The 19447-nt window shown below is 38.0% G+C and overlaps 1 protein-coding gene and 2 non-coding genes across 3 annotated transcripts; 1 reads left to right on the top strand and 2 right to left on the bottom strand.

Annotated features, from left to right (window-relative positions):
• Positions 1–3451: 3451 nt before the first annotated feature.
• LOC121502130 (uncharacterized) lies at positions 3452–4390 on the bottom strand. Its single transcript, XM_041775032.1, has one exon. It carries the CDS (start codon positions 4388–4390, stop codon positions 3452–3454), a length of 939 nt encoding a protein of 312 aa, XP_041630966.1.
• A 3599-nt stretch (positions 4391–7989) lies between these two features.
• Positions 7990–8088, top strand: TRNAY-GUA (transfer RNA tyrosine (anticodon GUA)). The gene is given in 2 exon segments: positions 7990–8026; positions 8041–8088. It is a non-coding gene; the product is annotated as a tRNA-Tyr (tRNA).
• Positions 8089–15766: 7678 nt separating this feature from the next.
• TRNAR-UCG (transfer RNA arginine (anticodon UCG)) lies at positions 15767–15839 on the bottom strand. The gene has a single exon. It is a non-coding gene; the product is annotated as a tRNA-Arg (tRNA).
• Between the last annotated feature and the right edge of the window lie 3608 nt (positions 15840–19447).

The following is a 19447-nucleotide window of genomic DNA, read 5'->3' as shown; positions in this document are numbered from 1 at the left end:
CGCCCTACTTAGTACCAGCCCGTGTCATTCAGGTAAGCTAGGATGGCCGCTACTGGCTGCCTTCCAATTTCCCCTAGTGACTCGAGTTGGTGTGCTCCGAAGTGTCGGGCTCTTTGTTTGTTGAGTGCCGGGCAGTGGCACAGCAGATGCTCTGGTGTCTCCTGCTCGCTTGGTTCCTTGCAGCTTCTGCATTGTGGGTTGTAGGGTAGACCCATCTTACAGGCTTGCGTGCCTATAGGCCAGTGGCCGGTGATGGTTGCCGCTATCCTCCTGATGTCCTTTTTGCTCTTGGAGATCAGTTCTGCGGTTCTCTTCCTATTGAATTCTGGCCAGCATAGTTTCGATCTTCTGTGCTCTGCCTTCGTCGACCATTCCTTGCTGGCTAGTTTTTTGAAATAGTCATGAATTCCCGTCTGGACTGAGTTCAGGGAGATCTGTATGTCTGAGATCTGTATGTCTGCTGAGTGTTCTTCTGACCCTTTTCTGGCCAGCTCGTCTGCTTTCTCGTTTCCGTCTATGTCATTGTGTCCGGATACCCAGGCTATTTGTACCCTGTTGTCTTCTGCTAGTCTGTTTAGTGCCCCTTTACATTTGGCCACTAGTTTTGAATTCGTCCGTGCTTGTGCGAGGGATTTGATCGCCGCCTGGCTGTCTGAGTATATCCTCACCTTGGTATTCCGGAGGCCTCGGTCTAGCGAAAGTTCGTCAGCTTTCAGTATCGCGAGAACCTCCGCCTGGAAAACCGTCGCTGACTCTGGGAGGTGGAAGTATTCCTCCACCTTCCAGCTCTCGGCGTAGATTCCGGCCCCTACTCCGTCGCTCATCTTTGAGCCGTCGGTGTAGAGTGATACTTCGTCCGGTTCGGTTACTCTCCCTCTCTTCCAGTCTTCCCTTGTAGGGTATATAGTGGTGTATGTGTTACCGAATCGCAGTTCGGTTGTCTTGTAGTCTGTGTCTACTGTCGTCCGATAGTTTATCTCGTTCAGAATCCTGCAGTGCCCGGTGTGGTAGTCTTTCCAGCTTTGGCTAGCCTTTAGTCGTACCGCATCTTTGGCTTTGTGAAGCTAGGGACCTTAGTTCTTCTAGTGAAGAGCATTAGTTCCGTTTTACTAGGATTTATGCCCAATCCGCAGGCTTTTGCCCATGCATTGAGTTTAGTAAGTGCCCTTGTCATTAGTTCGCTGATGACGTCGGGGAATGGTCCTGAAGTGAGTAGGACTACGTCGTCTGCGTATGCTACCACTTTTACTCCTTCGCTATTTAGTGTTCTTAGTACGTCGTCCATGTTTATCAGCCAGAGCAGTGGGGACAGGACTCCCCCCTGAGGTGTGCCCCTCTTCACAAATCTTGTGTGATGAGTGCCACTCAGTTCGGCTGTTATCCTCCTGCTCGTCAGCATTGCGCCAATCCATGCCCTGATGCCTCCCTCTACTCCTATACCGTTGAGGGAACTCAGGATGGAATCCGCATTGACGTTGTTAAAGGCTCCTTCTATGTCCAGAAAGGTGGCCATGGCGTAGTTTTTGAAAAGTAGAGCCTTTTCTATGTATCGCACTACCTCGTGTAATGCTGTTTCCGTGGATCGGCCTTTCCTGTACGCATGTTGCGCATTGGAAAGGTTTTTCTCCGTTCTTTCTCTGATGTGGATATCAATGATCCGTTCCAGTGTTTTCATTAGGAAGGAGGTAAGGCTTATCGGCCTATAATCCTTGGCTTGGATGTGTTCCCATTCTTCCTGGTTTTGGTATGAAGACTACCCTCGCTTCCTTCCATGGAAGTGGTATGTGTGCTGTTTTAATGCATGCCTGGAAGATTGCTTGCAGCCATTTTCCCGTGCTTGCTTTTGTTGTTTGTAGCATTGCCGGTATTACTCCGTCTGGGCCCGGGCTTTTGTATTTGTCGAAGGAATCTATCGCCCAATGGATTCTTTCCATGGTGATGATCTCTTCTACTTGTAGCTGCTGGTCTGCCCCCTGGCTTTCCATTATTCTATGTTCTTCTTTTTGGTTTCCTGGGAAATGCGTATTCAGCAGGATTTCCAGTGACTCTTCAGCCGACGTACTTCCTGTCCCATCAGGTTTGTTTATGAGCGTGGGGCTTGTGTGTCCTCTCGATAGGATTTTACTTAGCCTCGACGTGTCTTTGACTCCTTCAAGCGATTCACAGTAGCTGCTCCAAGATTCCTTCTTGGCTACGTAGACTGCCTTTTTGTATTCTTTGTGTATTGCTTTGTACGGCTGCCAGTCTTTGGTTCCGTAACTTGTGTTGAAGGCTTTTCGAACTTTCTTTCTGAGCTCGCATAGCTCTTTGTTCCACCATGGTGGGTATGTCTTCTTAGAGTATGTTAGTCTGCATGACTCTTTGTAGGCTTTGTTCAGAATATTTGTGAAGTCCTCGACTTCCTTATCTATTCTCTCCGGAGTGGATCGGGTCTTGATCCTTCTGTCTTTGACCTTTGACTGTACAATCTTTCCGTATTTGTCCCAGTCAGTGTTTCGGGGGTTTCGCTTCGGCGCCGTTTCACATACCGGCATCACGATTTCGAAGAATTTGTACCTGTGGTCTGAAAACGAGTCTTGTGTAGAGCCTCTCCAATTTCTTACCTTGTAATCACTATGCTCCATTTGGAGGGTTATGTCTAGGACTTCCTCCCAGCCCTGAAATCCTTCCGTGCTTGGAAAGATGAAGGTGGGCGTGTTTCCCTTGTTACAAATATTGACGTCACGACATATAATACTGTCGAAGAGAGACTCACCCCTTTCGTTTGTCTCCTTACTTCCCCACAGTGTGTGCCTTGCGTTGGCATCGCACCCGAGGATGAGCGTCGTCTTAGTCTCCTCGGCCCATTGCATCACCCTATTAACCGCTTCAGGTGGTGCAGGTTCGTCGTGGGCCATGTAACCGGAGGCTATTAGTATGGCTGTCCCATCCGCCGCCTTGAATCTTGCCACTGCTAGATCTAAGTTGCTGAGATTGGGGTAGAGAAGAGCATTAAGGTTGTTTTTAATGATTATACCCGCCCTCGGCCTACCTGTCGAGTTTGTGTACAATGTTGTGTATCCCTTTATGGCCATGCCAGAGATTTGTCCGTCCCTCGTCCATGGCTCTTGTATAAGGCCGATGTCGATGTCCTTCTCCCGGAGAAGGACCCCCAGATTAGCTGAAGCGTGGGAGCTGCGCTTCAGGTTTATCTGAACGACCGTCGGCATTAGATCGGGGTGGTGTTGGGAGTGCTGTCGTCGATCGCCAAATCGTCCAGCAGCTTATTGGCGTCCTCGACTTCATCTTCCAGGATGTCGTCCGGTTCGTCTAGGAAGACCTTCACCTTGGCTTTCCTGATGCCGTACCGGACCTTGTTGTCTGCTGCCTTCAGCTGTTCTAGGCAGCGCTGGTTGATTAAGAACAGATATGGCTGGCTGGACTTCATTTCTCTCTCAGCTCTGAGAATGGCTCAGTCCTCCATGTCGACTCCCTTATTCATTGCTCGCAGAGTCTTGAGCACCCTTTCATGGCTAGACAGCCCCTTGGGCAACCAGATGCGAGCTCTGGGTCTCCTTGGGATGTCCTTGGCGGGGACTAGCTTTATGCTAATCCCTTTCCATGCCTTGCTTAGACTGACAACGCAATCCGCCAGGAAATCCCGCGAAAACTCGTCGTCGCACCTGATTACCCGGTGCCCCCTAACCATGTCTGAGGAGTCAAAGGAGGGTGACTGGCCCGTTGGCTCGGACAGTAATTTGTCGGTTACCATCTCCGCCAACTGGGTCTCGACCTCCTCCCATTTCTCCATCAGCAGGCGCCCATCGTCGTTGAGCTCGTCTATAAGTGCCATTGCGAGGCTGTCTCTGGCCACCTCGCTGAACTTTTTCGCCGGTTTGACGAACGTGGTCGGCCTCGGTGCTCCCTTAGCGTCCTTGGCCCTCTTTGGAGCGCTCTCACTCACCTCTTGTGAGCGGTTGCGCTTTGCTTGAGGAGGCAAAGACGTCTCTGGGTGCTCCTTCTCGTAGCGCTCGTATTCCTCGATCACTGCTAGAAATCTGGCTTTGTCTGCAGCGTCGCGCGGGTCGGCTTTGCCCTCCTTTTCATTCCTCGCTATTTTGGCGAGGATGAAATGGGCCTTGCTTGCCTGCGCCTTTCGTTGTTGGTGGGTCCACGGTTTTGTCTTCCCGTGTTCACCGGTCGCTTTGGCTTGGCTTGCCGCCGCTTTAGTATGCTTTGGTTGTGTCGTTTGAGGTGTGCTTGTCTTTACACCTCCCTCTGTATTGGACGGGGCTAGCGTCTCGTCGTCTGAGCGCAGTAGCTCCCCCTCGTCGAGTTCGCTTTCCGTCGATTTGTGGTGGGGTTTTACCTCCCCCACGAGGTCCGAAGCGGATTTTTTAGTTGTATTCATTTTCATAAACGCCCGCGTTGCTCGACCGGGCGAGCGCGGCGGGCCCGAGGGGTTCGGGGCATTGAAGGAAGGTCGATCGTGGCTTCGCCCCTAAGCCACGGCAAGGCTCGTTCCGACCCAGGGTTGCCCGGCCCTGGGAAGGCTCCGTTCGAACACAGCTGGTTTAACCCCTCAGCTGCGAACCTTATAGTCAGTGGGCACGGGTCGCTTTACACGCCTGACTTGAGGGGAGGTAGTTTTAAGACTTGCCCATGTCTCGGTAGGGATTGGGAGGCAGAGGATTATTAGGTGAGGGATTCACTGGAGGTGCCGCTCGCATTGGCCGTACGTTTCCAGGAGGTACCACGCGGAGGACCTTCTCCCAAGAGAAGGTGGTGTCTATCAAACCGATATTCACCTTCGAGTCGACTTGGTGTACCATTAGAGCCAAGGAATATTCATCAACAGTTGCCCTGTTGACTTTGCCTTGGATTGGTACACCCATACCACCCCCTTTTGGCTAACTTATTAAACTATCGATAGGCCAGTGATAGTTCGACCAGTGTAACACATCTTTATCGATAGAAAAGGATGCTGGAGGCAAAGTTAAGTAAAAAAGCCCTATGATTCGGTGTATTGGAGTTTTTATAACATACATACCAATATTTTTTTTTTAAATTTAATTTAATTAATTAATTTAATTTTTACTACATTTTTTACTGAATTTAATATTTAAAATTAAATAATATTATTAGTAATTATTAATTTATTAATAGATATATTTTTCAATTACTTTAAAATACTCTATAAATATTTTTATATAATTAAATTTAAAATTTTAATTTTATTAAATTTATATTTATGAATTATTATATTAGGTTTGTTATAAATACTTGTTTTTATCATTATTATTTAGCCATTATCATGATTATTACTTAGACATTATTTTTAATTCATTTAATTTATATATTTATTAAGTAGAGTCTTGATATTTTTATTTATTATTGTATTAATATCCACCCTCCCTAATAATAAATCCCTTTTATTGCTAATACACTCAAAACCTCCCTATAATCCGTACTCCTTAATCCGATTAGAAGCCGAAATAATCGCACTCCATTGATCATCTCGGCCTTGTGCAGATTTCATGATTAATCTTGAAACCCAAACGGATTGCACAGTAGCTCCTTTTTCCTATACTCCTGCCCTTTTTTTCTTTCTTATACTTCTCCTCCTTGTTTTTTTTCCTTCAATTTCCATGTCCATTCTCTGGTTCCGATTCCCATTCAACTGAGATCTTGGGGATCTTGGGGGATCTTAGGGTATCCTAAGCGGATCTCGGGGGATCTTGGGGATCTTGAGGATCTCTGGAATCGCGGCGTAATCAATTACATGACCACGCACATTGGCTTTGATCATTTCAAGTCCCCTTAACACTCTGCTTACCTGGTGACAATGCGTTCTCCCTCCGATTAACCCCCTTGAAGTGGCCCCGATCAATGCAATCTCGATATCGAGCCACGTTTTTAATGTGCACCTTTTGTTTTCTGTGGCAATTGCAGCAGCACAGCAAAGGGGAATATATATATATATATGGATATATATCTGGAGGGGGGGACAACAACAACGACTACTGCTACGGCTGCCGAAATGTCAAATGCCAGGCCATATTTCTTAAACGCCAAATACTTTTTGACATAATAGTCCAATTACCTTATCGCGCGATCTCAGATGCGGTCGCCGTTGCAGTTGCAACTCGGTGATGTTGCTGCTGTTGCTGTTGCTGCGACTCTTGTTGTTGTTGTTGCTACTATTGTTGCTGCTTCAGTTTCCCATGTTGGTGGTGTTGTTGCATGCTGCTCCTGCTACTGCCACTGCTCCTGCTTCTCGTGTTGCTGCGACACCGCCAACATTGATGCTATTTCCACCGGCACTCCAACAGCAGCCACTGCGCGATTATTTATGGCGATCAGTGTTCCATGGGCCCAGTAGCAGAAATTCCATTTAAATTGCGTACCAACAACAGCAACAACAGGAGCAACAGGAGCAATTGTTTTTATGGTAGGCAGCGTTGGCGGCGGTGCCTCTGAAGAGTTACAAAAAATATAAATAAAAAAATGTGAAAAAAAAAAACAAAAAACAGAAGCCCAGCCAATGCAGCTAAAAAAAGGAGTACAAATAAAATAAAAGAAAATAAAAGCAAAGGAGGCCTAAGACAAAATCATATTTTTAGAGATTTTTAGCTAGAATTAAGAGTAAAATAGAGAGAAAATATAGAAATATATAAATGTATAAAATATAATTTATATTTACCTAGATTTAGTTATAAAATTAACTAAATATTTAATTCTACATTTTAGACATTTAAAATTTTTACGAAGAATTTTTGTATTCTTGTATTCTTTTTTTAAATTTTTATATTCTCTTATTCTTTTATTTTTTTATTTATTATTCTTTTATTTTTTTATTTATTATTCTTTTATTTATTTATTCTTTATTCTTTTATGTTATTATTTTTTTCTTTTATTCCTTTATTCTTTTATTATTCTATTCTATTATTATTTAATTTTTTTATTCTTTTATTCTATATTCTATATTCTCTTTTGATTAATTCTTTATTTATTAATTATTGTATTCTTTAATCTTTTCTTTTTTTTTTTTTTGTATACTTTTTCTTTTATTCTTACATTTTACCATTTTGGCCAACACTGGTTTCAATGGGCGGAAGGAACACCTTCGAGGCGATCCCATGCTCAACATCTGTTCGGGGGCAGAACAATCGATTTGGCGCAAAGTGTTGGACGCACACACACACACACACAAAGCTACTTAGATATTTAGATACTCGGTATCTGCAAGATACTCGGGGAAGAGCCACTCATTCGGTCAGTTGTAAATGAGTCTCGAGGGCCAAGTTCTCTCTGTGCCACCGCCACCGCGCCCGCAATATGTCTTGTTGCTTGTTTGACAGTTGTTGCAAGTTGCTGCGACTCCTGCTGCAGGGACAATCGTACTTATATATACATATATGTATATACATATATATATATATATACATATATTCTTTTTTTAACGCAACTACGCGCTGCTCACAGCGATATTGATCTTATTTCAATATGCCACCGCTGCTCTTTTAATTTGCTGCTGCACGTTGCAGGCTTCAAGTTGCTTGCTGCAAGTTGCTGCTGTTGCTGCTGCTTGCTGCTTGCCAGTTGCAATTTCCTTGTGGCAGTTGACGTGGCCACTAGTTTGGGTTTTCCAATCGCACCTTCAGAAACCAACGTAATCGGCGGCATTTGCTTTATTGATCTTTGGCTACTGCCTACCCGGTTCTTTGGTATTTTTTCTGGGTTTCTTCTGGATTTAGTCTGTTTTTTTTCTTTATTCTTGTTCTTTATTGTCAACTCTTTGATTTAGTAAAGTGTAATTACATTTGAGTGACCAAAAAAAAAAAGTGGCCAGAAAAAAAAGGAAAACTAGTTCTTTATGAATTCTTGTGAATCTTTTGATTCAATTTCTTGCTGATTTTTTTCTTGGGTATTTTTTAATTATTATTCAATTTTTAATTTTTTTTAGGCTTTTGCTTTAAGTTTCCTTTCGAAATCCTGGCTAAAATCAAAGCAGTCGTGGCCGAGTGGTTAAGGCGTCTGAGTGTAAATCAGATTTAAGAGATCAGATTCCCTCTCAGGGGAGCGCAGGTTCGAATCCTGCCGGCTGCGGCCAAGTGTGTGACTTTTTTATACTTTTATCTTAATAGTTAATATTTTATGTATATTTTAGATTTAAATTTTAAGAATTTAAAGATGCTTTTTAGCTTTGTTCTTTGTAGAAATCAAAAAGAAATCAATCTAGCTTGTGGCTTATAATTTCTTTTAAAAATATCAAAGCCATTATAAAGCCCTGCCCCGACCATTTAATTAACCAGCTGAAGATCCTCAACCTCCACTCACACAAAAAAGAAAATAAGAGTATAAAACAAAAATGAAATAAAGACTTGGGACTGGGGCTATGAGAACAAGATGAATTGCCTTTTGCCACTGCACGTGAAACTGACACGCCAAGGTGTGTCCAGGGGTTAAGGTAAAACGAATAAAAAAAGGGGATACAAGAGGGGTTAAAGAAGGGGGATATAGGCGGGTTAATATAGGAAAGAGAGGCTATCCAGGGGCCACACATGGCTTTCAACACGTTTTTGGCCATTGCAACTTCTGCGTGACGACGATGATGGCTTAATTCATTTGCTCGCCCAAAATGCATTTTTAATTTAATTTCGTTCAAAAAAAAAAGAAAACAAACAACAAATAAATTGAATTATTTAGTTTAAACAAGATGAAAAAAGGAGTACAACAAAAAATGAGACAAGAAACTGTGCTCGGGAATCCATTAAAATACCAACCAATATGGCCGTGGAACGCTTTCGATTTGGATTATGTTCGGGGTAACCCCCTCCTATCCACTACATATACTACCCTTTTTAATTGCCCAACCTCAATTATGATAAATAGCCAGAAGAAGAGCCAGAAGAAAGAACGGCAAGTTCTTTTTGCATAATATTCTTTTCCGCGGATTATACGCAAATCGTCATTTGTGGGCTCTCTCTCTCTTTCCCCTTTCCCGGGGTTAATTTTCATATTTTTCCCCCTTTTGGCGGCGGTTCTTTTTTCGTTTTCATGCATTTAATTGGATTTGTAGTTGGAAGTTGTGAGTCTTTTTTTAAGCGACTGCGATTACATTCTAATTATGAAAATATGAAAAATTCTTAATAGCCAAATGATACAACAGAAGAAGAAAGGGTAGAAGAAAGGGGGGTCTTTGGGAAGTGATCTCCAGACGAATGATTGAGTCTTGAGGGGGTTTTTTTCGACATTAGATGGTGGAATATATATTTTTTTAAGATAAAAAAAATATTATTTTTTGGGACTATATTTATTTTAATATTAAGCCTCAAATATTATCTTTTAAAAAAAATTAAAAATTAAATTAAAATTAAAAAAATATTATCTTTAAGGTTCTGAATAATATTTATTTTAATTTTAAATCTAAAAAATATTATTCTTAAGGATTTAATAATATTTATTTCAATACTAAGCTTAGAAAATATTAATTTTTAGGTTCTAAATAATATTTATTTCAACCTTAAGTCTACTTATTTTTCTTTAAATTTCAAAAAACCACCCTACTAAAAGTGGTACATCCGGTTAACAACTCGAATCCCCTAATAAATCGATATATATCGATAAATAACAATCATATGTCTAATAAACAACCAAATAATAACTGTTTAAATCCAAGTAAATCCAACTATATTAAATATATTCAGTTAATTACGTAATTGCTTGAGACATACCGTTTGCTGGTTTTTTTTCCAATCGCAGGAATTTCTACTTTTTAAGAGTTGTCAAAGTCAAAATGCAACGACAACTGACTTGTTTTTGCATATGCCTTTTGGAATTGTTGTGGCCATTTATGAACTCTAAATGTTGTTGTTGTTTAGCTTTTTTCTTTTCAATCATTCTCTCCATACAATTTTCTAACTATTTTGGTCAGCTTGACGTGTTTTTGCCCAAATGCGCATATCAAACATCAAAATGTGCAACATTTCAACGGCGACTATGACTTTGAGTGGCTGCAACTTGTGTCAAAGATTTGAATATCGAGATGAAGGAGCTATATATATATACTTTTATTTTTTGCAAAGTTTTGTACCATTTTCCGAATGTTGCAGCAACATGTTGCCGGCGATCGCTTTTTCAAATCAGAAATCACAAAAAAATAACCTCTTGATGGGGCCGCAAAGATACTCTATAATAATATAAAAAATATAGGCTCTTTAAAATTTTATTTCCATTAAAATTATAAATCTATGATACATTTTTTATTTTTTTTTATTTTATCCATATTTTTTGAATTTTTTTTCTCATAAAAAATATACATTTTAAATATATAAAATATAGTTTTGGATTTGTTTCTCTTAAAAAAATATTAAAATTTAAAGATTTTTAATCATTATAATTCCAAATAAAAAAAATGTAAACCAAAATTATTTACAAACTTGGTCATACTCTTTAATCAACAATAACACTTGTTCAAGTGCTTCATTTGCCTTCAAAACCTCTTTTTTTATTGCCAAATTGCACCATTTGACAGTCTGGAAAAATAACCAAAAGCAGTTGAGCATTCTGACAATGAAGCCCAAGCTGAGCCGTAAAGCTGACTGCAATGCGGACATCGATGTGCGTGCCTGACCAAAACAGCAACCAAAAAGCTGGAAAAAAATAAAAGAAAAACTCGCCACTCGTTGCGAGTCTGCCGCTCGTTTTAATTGAAAGATGTCAATTTGCAAACGCACAAAGTGCGTTGCGCAATGGCAACAACCGCAGGTAACAACAACACAGACAACCGACCACCAACCAGCGACAGGCCGACAGGCCAACAACAGTAAGCCAGCAGTTAGCCTGGCCAGCAAAACTGGGAAACAACAAACGATGCGACGTCTTCGGGCTCCAAATAAATTTCAACCAAATTGCCAACGTCAGCGACGCTATCAGCGGCATTTATCAGTTAGTCGCTGCGCCTGCGCGCCAGTTTAAAACTCCCCAAGTACAGGGATGAGCATGGGTACACTTGACGAAAATGGGTGATTAATGCAGAAGATTTTTATATTTTTTAGAAAAATTTTAAGTCGAATAAGTAAGCCACAAGATATATATATTTTTTTTAACTAAATAGATAAAAATAAATATAGAAATAAATATAAAAATAAAAATATACAAATAAATATAAAAACTCTAAGCTTTGTCATTAAGTTTTAATATATTGTATAAGAATACTTTTCAATTATAAGGTAAATAATCTGTAAACTAAAAAAAAATTTTTTTTTGTTAATTTTTTAAAATTGTAAGGTTGCAACCCCTTATCAAATTTTTAAATTTAATAACTTCTCTGTGTAATATACATATTTATTATTATTATTATTTTTATTTATTTGTTTTTATTAATTTTCTTTTTATTTATTTGATATTTAGTTATTTATTTGTTATTTATTTTTTTATTTATTTATTATTAATTATTTTTGTATTTATTTATTATTAACTATTTTTTTATTTATTTGTTTTTTTTTATTTATTTTTTGTATACCTTAATTTTCTTAAAATTACTCCTTACAACCTTTTCTTGTCAAAACTTATTCTTAGAGTGCATCTTTTGTGTGCGTTTGTTTTTCTGTATAGGCTGCATGCTTTATCGCAATATTTAATTGGCAAAATATGCGTCTAAACGCACATAAATTGCATTGCTAACGCGTATGTTAGCCTCTTTTCCCTCACTCCTTTGACTACTACTTGCTCTTTTACGACATCATCTGTGGAGGCTTCTTTTGCTTCTTTCTCTATGGCGACCGCACGCCAATTACCCCACAACAATAACAACAACAACAACCACAACAATTACAACAACAACATAAACACTACACCAACATTTCCACACGCAATGCCAAGGCATTTCACTCAACTGTTGCTGCTGTTTCGTTGGTACAGTAGTCATTGCTTTCGAAGGACAATATTTTGCAATAAGGAATTTAAGGGAATTTTTATTAGAGAGGGAAGAGGTTTTAAAAAATGCGTTCCAAATTTATGATAGTTCTGATCACTAAATATTTTATTGCATACTTTTAGACACTATTTTTATACCCTTGCAGGGTATTATAATTTCAGTCAGAAGTTTGCAACGCAGTGAAGGAGACGTTTCCGACCCTATAAAGTATATATATTCTTGATCAGCATCAACAGCCGAGTCGATCTAGCCATGTCCGTCTGTCCGTCTGTCCGTCTGTCCGTCTGTCTGTCTGTCCGTCTGTCTGTTTCTACGCAAACTAGTCCCTCAGTTTTAAAGCTATCTGAATGAAACTTTGCATATAGTCTTCTATATGCTCTCACTGCTATATATGTCGGAACGGGCCGGATCGGACGACTATATCATATAGCTGCCATACAAATGTTCGATATATTTGTAGAAAAAAAATTATAACTTTGCTGTTTTTCAACATTTTTGCACCATTTTATAGCCATGGCTATTTTATATTATTTTAGAATTTTGGTAAAAATTTTATGAAAATCGGACGACTATATGATATAGCTGCCATAGGAACGATCGAGAAATAAATAGGAAAAAAAATTATAGCTTCGTTGTTTTTTATCGTATGTTTATCTACTCTGAGATATAAGCTTTTTTTATTATTCTAGAATTATGGTATAAATTTCATAAAAATCGGACAACTATATCATATAGCTGCCATAGGAGCGATCGGTAGATGTAGAGAAAATGTAAGGCTGGGAATGTAAAACTGTAACTGTCAAACTGTAAACATAATAAGTATAGGTAAAATGTAATGAAACTCTGCTTTGTGAGTGTTTTCAGCATTTAAATCTATAATATAAACATCGAAACCAATCTGCAAGGGTATATAAACTTCGGCTTGCCGAAGTTAGCTTCCTTTCTTGTTTAAAATAAGTTATCATTTTTAAATAATTTCTGTAGATTTCCCAGAATTTAAATATTTTTATTTTCTATTTCCATTGATCCTTGATCATTTTTTAGGGAGTGTTTACTGTACATCTTGGGCAGGTTCATTTGGCTGCTTTGACTGCCGCTGATGATTTTTTTTCAGCTTCTTGCAGCAATTTTATCTCCTCGCTGCTGTTCATTGGCAATTGGAGATGGGAGTGGAAGTGTCACAGTTTTTGCAAGTTACACTGAAAATTATCAAGGATTAATATATATATATATATATATATAAAATATATATGTAAAATATATTCAAAAAAAAAGGTTATCAGAAATCAAAGACATCACATAGAAATATCTCAGCGAGAATAGGTAGGTTATACTTGTTTCCAATTAACAATATTGCTTAAGTTGCATTTCTAAAATTTAAAATACATTTAAATTCCTCCTTGTAGTTCTACAATTGTTGCTGTGTAACTTGGCTTCTTAAATTGTCGCAAAATTATAAGCTCCGAGTCATTTAATGGCCTTGAGCTGCGATCGCTTTAAGCCAACCTTGAAAAGGCACTCTCTGCAAATATTTATATAAACTTTATATATCGTTGAACTTGGCCCGAAAACTTTTTAACCAGCACAACGACCTTCGGTTAAAGTTGTGAAAAATTCACCGCGTATATGAGAGGGGAAGGGGGGGGAAAACTTTGTCTTAAAGTTCAAACTGGAGCAAAAACTATTTGCCCCAAATGCGGCGGCCACAATGCATTCCATTTCCTCCAGCTTTTACTCTGCCACAGAACAGACTTGCCCCGGAACACATAGATACTTATGTGCAAACATTATATATATATATGGGAGGATATATATACATATAGTATAAAGCATGCACTCGGTCTGGAGTCTGAGTGTGTATATAACTCTTTTTTATTTGAATGCCAGCGCATTGCCAGACATTAAACAGTGGTTTTATTCATATTGTTGAATCGGGGAATTATTTTGAAAAATCAAATTAAATTTAATATAAAAATAGGTAAAGAATAAAGAAATATATATTTTATTAAATTTCTAATTTTTAAGGGGATGTTTCCTCTTATTTTTAAGGCTTTAAGTTGGCCGCATTTTAAATAAATTGTTAAAAAATGGTTAAATTTCTTAATTTAATTGCTGATAATTCTATTTTATTTAAATTTTAAATGATTGCATATATTTAATGTTTCCTTCGATTTTCCTTGCAGTTTTTCTCCTAAATTTATCGAAAACATTCGCTATAATAATCTATTTTGTTATTAAATTTATTTAATTTTTACTACATCAAAACAATTTTCGATTTTTCTTGCAGTTTTCCCCGATAATTAATCGATAACTTTCGCTATACCATCTTATCTTACCTTTCAGGCTTAAATAAACTGTATAATTGAATTATATTTAATTCATTAATTCATTTTTGTTGAATACACATAAAATTATCTTCGATTTCTTTCGATTTTCCATGTTCTTTGTCGATCAATTATCGATAGCATTCGCAACAGTGTGCTAAAGCACCGTCGCAGATGTTTTCGCGAGCAACTTGAGCAACGTCCTTGGCCATTTTCCTGCTTGCACTTAAGCCTTTCTTTCACCGCACCACCCCCCTCTAACCCTTCCTGCAGTGCACCTCCTGTTACCCCCCCTCTCTCTCTCTCTCTCTCTCTCTCTCTCTGGCTTTTCCCGGAATTTTCCTCTTTTTCCCTGCTGCTGTTGTTATTGTTGTTGGCTTGTCTGGCGTTGTCTGCAAAGTTTTCCATATTTTTAGTGCCAGCGAGCAACAGAGCGAGAGCAAGTGAGACAGAGAAGGAGGGAAGGAGATAGTCAGATAGTTGGAGTTTTCCAGTTTCCCACTTTGCAATAAGTTTCAAACTTAAATAAGGATAATAAAATGCTGTCGACTGCTGCAGCAGCATCCTATGACTCTCTCTCTGTGTGTGTATGTGTGTGTGTGTGTGGATGTCTCATTTGTGCCTCAACCCCCCACTTACCACCCCCTAAGCCAACGTCCTTGGGCTTGTCTGCGCGCTGTCTGCTCTTCCTGAGAAGCAACAGCAACAGCAACAACAGCTATACTAAGCGGAGAAAGAAGAACAAGGACTTTTCCCGAGCAACCTTGCCATTGCCCCCCTAGACCTCCACCCCCCACCCAGATCCCCCCTTTTGATTCACTCTTGAACAACTTTTTAACATAATGAAATCAAATAAAATGTAGGTAGAACGTTGAGGCAGCTAAAGGACACCCCGCCATATCTCTCTCTCTATGTATATATATGTATATGTATATGTATATGTGCTTGTGCAGGAATAATAAAATTTATATTCCACTTGTCTGCGGTCCCAGCTGCTTATTCTGTGGAACACTTTCGCTTTCTCGCTAAAATGCAGTCAATGCTGCAGATACAGATACGAGAGAGAGCGAGATACGGATACGGATGCGGTTGCAATAGATACTTTCAAGACACGCTAAACCCCTTGAGCTGAGCGGTTAATGTGCCACTCAAATGATGATTCAACTTTGAGTAAGTCAGTCTAGATTTAAAGGGATTAAGAATCTGGTGTGAGGAATTTCCATACAGGATATAAGATGCCACGAATAAAGAAGTTTTAATATTTATAAATAACAAAAAATTTCTAAAGTTGTAGTCTTCATTTTTTTTTTGCATCTATAAACATTATATTATTTTTTTTAATAATTATTATTTACTATTAGAAGACTTCTTATTTTATTTTAATTTTTAACTCTCTTGCAAATGTTTTTAATTTCTACTTTCAGCTTTGCCACCTCTGAAAGCTTTTGCTTCCATGGTTTATTATATTAAAATATTTTATTTTGATAATGCATAATATTGTAGAAAAAAAGGACACGCCTGTCGACCGTGACAGGACTCGAACCTGCAATCTTCGGATTCGAAGTCCGACGCCTTATCCGTTGGGCCACACGGTCGGTTAGGGAATTTTCTTAGGTTTGTGAAAATGTGACTCTTTTTTTAAATAAAAAAATATAGAATAAATAAAATATATATAAAATATATAAAATTATTAAAAAATAAAGTATAATTAAAAAATCCAACATGAACAAAAATATATAAATAATAAAAAAATAAATAATAAAATAAGTAAATTATATAAAATTCATTACATTTTATATAATATATGTAATATAAAACATCTAAAAATATATAAATATTAAAGCCCCAAAAATATCTTGCCTTTGCTTTCTTTTTATATTTTGATTAAGCCCTTTACCCTTCAAAGTAATTAAGAAAAAAATCCCATAGATACCAAAAAATGAGCAGCTAAATTATCCCATCGGTATCCTTGGAGAATTCTCATTCATTCCTTCTCGTTTACTTATTTTTTTATACACTAAACAGTGTCCTGCCGAAGTAATGACTTCAATTGAGCTTTGAAAAAACAAAAGCCTCTCATTTCGCTTCATTTTCGATTCGTCCTGTGCCATGTCCTGTCCAATTTTATCTTGTTTCTTTCTTTTTTTTTTTTTCGTTCTGCCTTTTGCCAGTCTACAATTTAAATATTTCTTAACAATTTCGCCCAAGCCCAATTGCCAAATGAAAATTGGTAAAACAAAAGCAAAAAAATAAAGGGAGAAGGAGGGTAGGGATTGCAGAGAGGGGGAGGTAAGGAGAGGTTGTGGGACTCCCCTTTCATTTTGGCAAATAGCCTCTGGCAGCTGACTCTGGTTTCTGTCATCATTTTTGGATGACAATTGCAGTGCAACTGTTACAGTTGAACCAGCTTCCCCAGACCAGCCCAGGCTAGACTTTAGTCTTTATTTTAGAGACTTAATACATAGATTTTTGAGATATATGTATATATATTTTTGTTTAGTTTCTTCGTTGCAACTAATGAACTGGTTTTGGTCATTTATCAGTTGATTTTGATACCAGGTTTCTATATTTTCTAAGGTTTGTTTGGTTCATGCAAATAAATTACTTTAAATTTAAATAGAAAGCATTAAAAAAATCTAAAAAAAAAACCTTTAAATTAAAACCAAAAAGGTTTTAAATGTTAATATAAGTTAAAAGCTAGTAAAACCTTATTTTAAACATCTAAATCCTTTTTAAAACTTTAAGAAGCACTATTAAATATTTATAAGAAAATATTGCAAATAAAACAAATATATAGATAAATATATAAAATTAATAATAATATTTAATATAATATATTGATTAATTATAATTAATCATTAATTTAGAATATTTATTTAATAATTTTGTTATTTTTTTATAAATCAATACAAATGAAAAATTGTGACTAAAATTCTAAAACCCGGGTATCAAAAACCTCCCCTTTCCCGACTTTGTAGTTTTCAGCTTCCCAGCTTTTGACTTGGCCAACTGCCTGTGATCCCTTCCCAACCCCCCAATTGCACCACCCACCGCCTCACGCTCATTCCGCGCTTCATTTCGTGCGCTGTCGTCCATCAGTGAAATAAAAATGTCACTCCCATTGCAATCCATCACGTGACAAATGTCCTTCTCCCGCTGCTCACTCGGTCTTCCTCTCCCTTTCTCTCTCTCTCTATCTATCTCTCGCTGGGACGTAAATGTGCCAAAAAGAGGAGCAGTGCCAGGATCAGGGACACTGAAAGAAATTTGATACAAAAGATCAATATGTTATATTTAATATAAACTATAAAAATCATGTTTAAAATATTAAATTAATTTATTTTATTGATTTTCAAAATATTTTCCAGTTATAAAAGAATTAATTTTCAGTGCAGGGGGTGGTGGCGGGCGGCCAAAAGCCAAAGAAAATGGCAAAGCCAAGCCCAGCGAATGACGTGACATGGCAAAAAAAGTTTTAGTTCGCCAGGGCAACACGCAGTGGGCGTGCGGCAAAGGGGGCGTGCCCAAAACACACACACATATTTTAGTTTTTTTTGTAATCTTTATTTAATTTTTATACCCTTGCAGGGTATTATAATTTCAGTCAGAAGTTTGCAACGCAGTGAAGGAGACGTTTCCGACCCTATAAAGTATATATATTCTTGATCAGCATCAACAGCCGAGTCGATCTAGCCATGTCCGTCTGTCCGTCTGTCCGTCTGTCCGTCTGTCTGTCTGTCTGTCTGTCTGTCTGTCCGTCTGTCTGTTTCTACGCAAACTAGTCCCTCAGTTTTAAAGCTATCTGAATGAAACTTTGCATATAGTCTTCTATATGCTCTCACTGCTATATATGTCGGAACGAGCCGGATCGGACGACTATATCATATAGCTGCCATACAAATGTTCGATAAATTTTTAGAAAAAAAATTATAACTTGGCTGTTTTTCAACATATGTGCACTATTTTTGACATATGACCATTTTATATTATTTCTGAATTTTGAAAATTTTATGAAAATCAGACGACTATATCATATAGCTGCCATAGGAACGATCAGGAAATTAATAGAAAAAAATTATAACTTCGTTGTTTTTCAACGTATTTTCATCTACTCTGAGATATAGTCTTATTTTATTATTTCAGAATTTTGGTACGAATTTCATAAAAATCGGACAACTATATCATATAGCTGCCATATAAACGATCGGTAGATGTAGATAAAATATAAAGCTGGGAATGCAAAACTGTAACTGTCAAACTGTAAACATAATAAGTATACGTAGGTAAAATGTAATGAAATAATATCTGCAAGGGTATAGAAACTTCGGCGTGCCGAAGTTAGCTTCCTTTCTTGTTTTTTTTTTTTTTTACAAATTTTAAGCCATTTTTTGTTGTTTTCTTACGCCTTTCTCCCCCTCTCTCTGGAGTTTTATTTTTATGTGCCTTAGTCTGAGTTTGTCTTTCGCTTCTACTTCTCTTTTTTTGTTGTAGATTGCATCCAAAATTTATGGTGTGTGTGTAGAGAGGGGGAGGTGTTCAGGGGGGGCGTGGCCCGTGCAGGACTTGGCCAAAATGGCCGCTCCAAGTCGATTATTTATAAGCACTGACAGCGTCGCGTCAACTTGATGATAAACTATGTTTGCCGCGGCGTCCTAATTGAAAATAATGTTAGTCTGCCCAGGACCCTGCAACCCACTCTCAACACTGAGAGAAAATAAAGAGAAATTAAAAAAAAAAAAAAAAATAGAATAAAATTGGAGAATTTAAAGCAATAAAAAAGAAAATGTTTTCTTTAGGAAATATTAAAGAAAAATTCTTAAAAAAATAATCTTTTATATTTTATTAATATTTTATATTAATATATATATTTCTAGGCAAAAATATTTTAGAATTATTTTTCCAAGCGTCTTGGCTAAAACTTTGCCCGAAAGGAGCTGCCTTAGCTGTAGGCGCACTGGACGTATACGCAATGTCACGTAGGCGGTGGGCGGGCCGGAAAAGCGGCCAAAGCTGGCTAGGGGGAGCCCAGGAAAAACCTAGTTGAATACAAAAAACAAGAAAGGAAAACTAAAAGAAAAATAGAGGGAGAAAAAAAATAAGAAAATGGCGCAGCCCCCGAAAAATTGCAATCAACTGCAAAATTGCCGACGTAAACGATGGCCAAAAAAGAAAAAGTACAACAAAAATTTGATATTGTCAAGGG

The sequence above is a fragment of the Drosophila kikkawai genome, chromosome X, assembly GCF_030179895.1.
Source record: "Drosophila kikkawai strain 14028-0561.14 chromosome X, DkikHiC1v2, whole genome shotgun sequence".
Lineage (NCBI taxonomy): Eukaryota > Metazoa > Arthropoda > Insecta > Diptera > Drosophilidae > Drosophila > Drosophila kikkawai.
Note: the sequence above shows the minus strand (reverse complement) of the source record. Positions and strands in the feature narration are given on the sequence as shown.

Coding starts and splice junctions, on each gene's coding strand:
- LOC121502130 (XM_041775032.1), bottom strand. CDS start 4,390: ATGAATACAACTAAAAAATCCGCTTCGGACCTCGTGGGGGAGGTAAAA.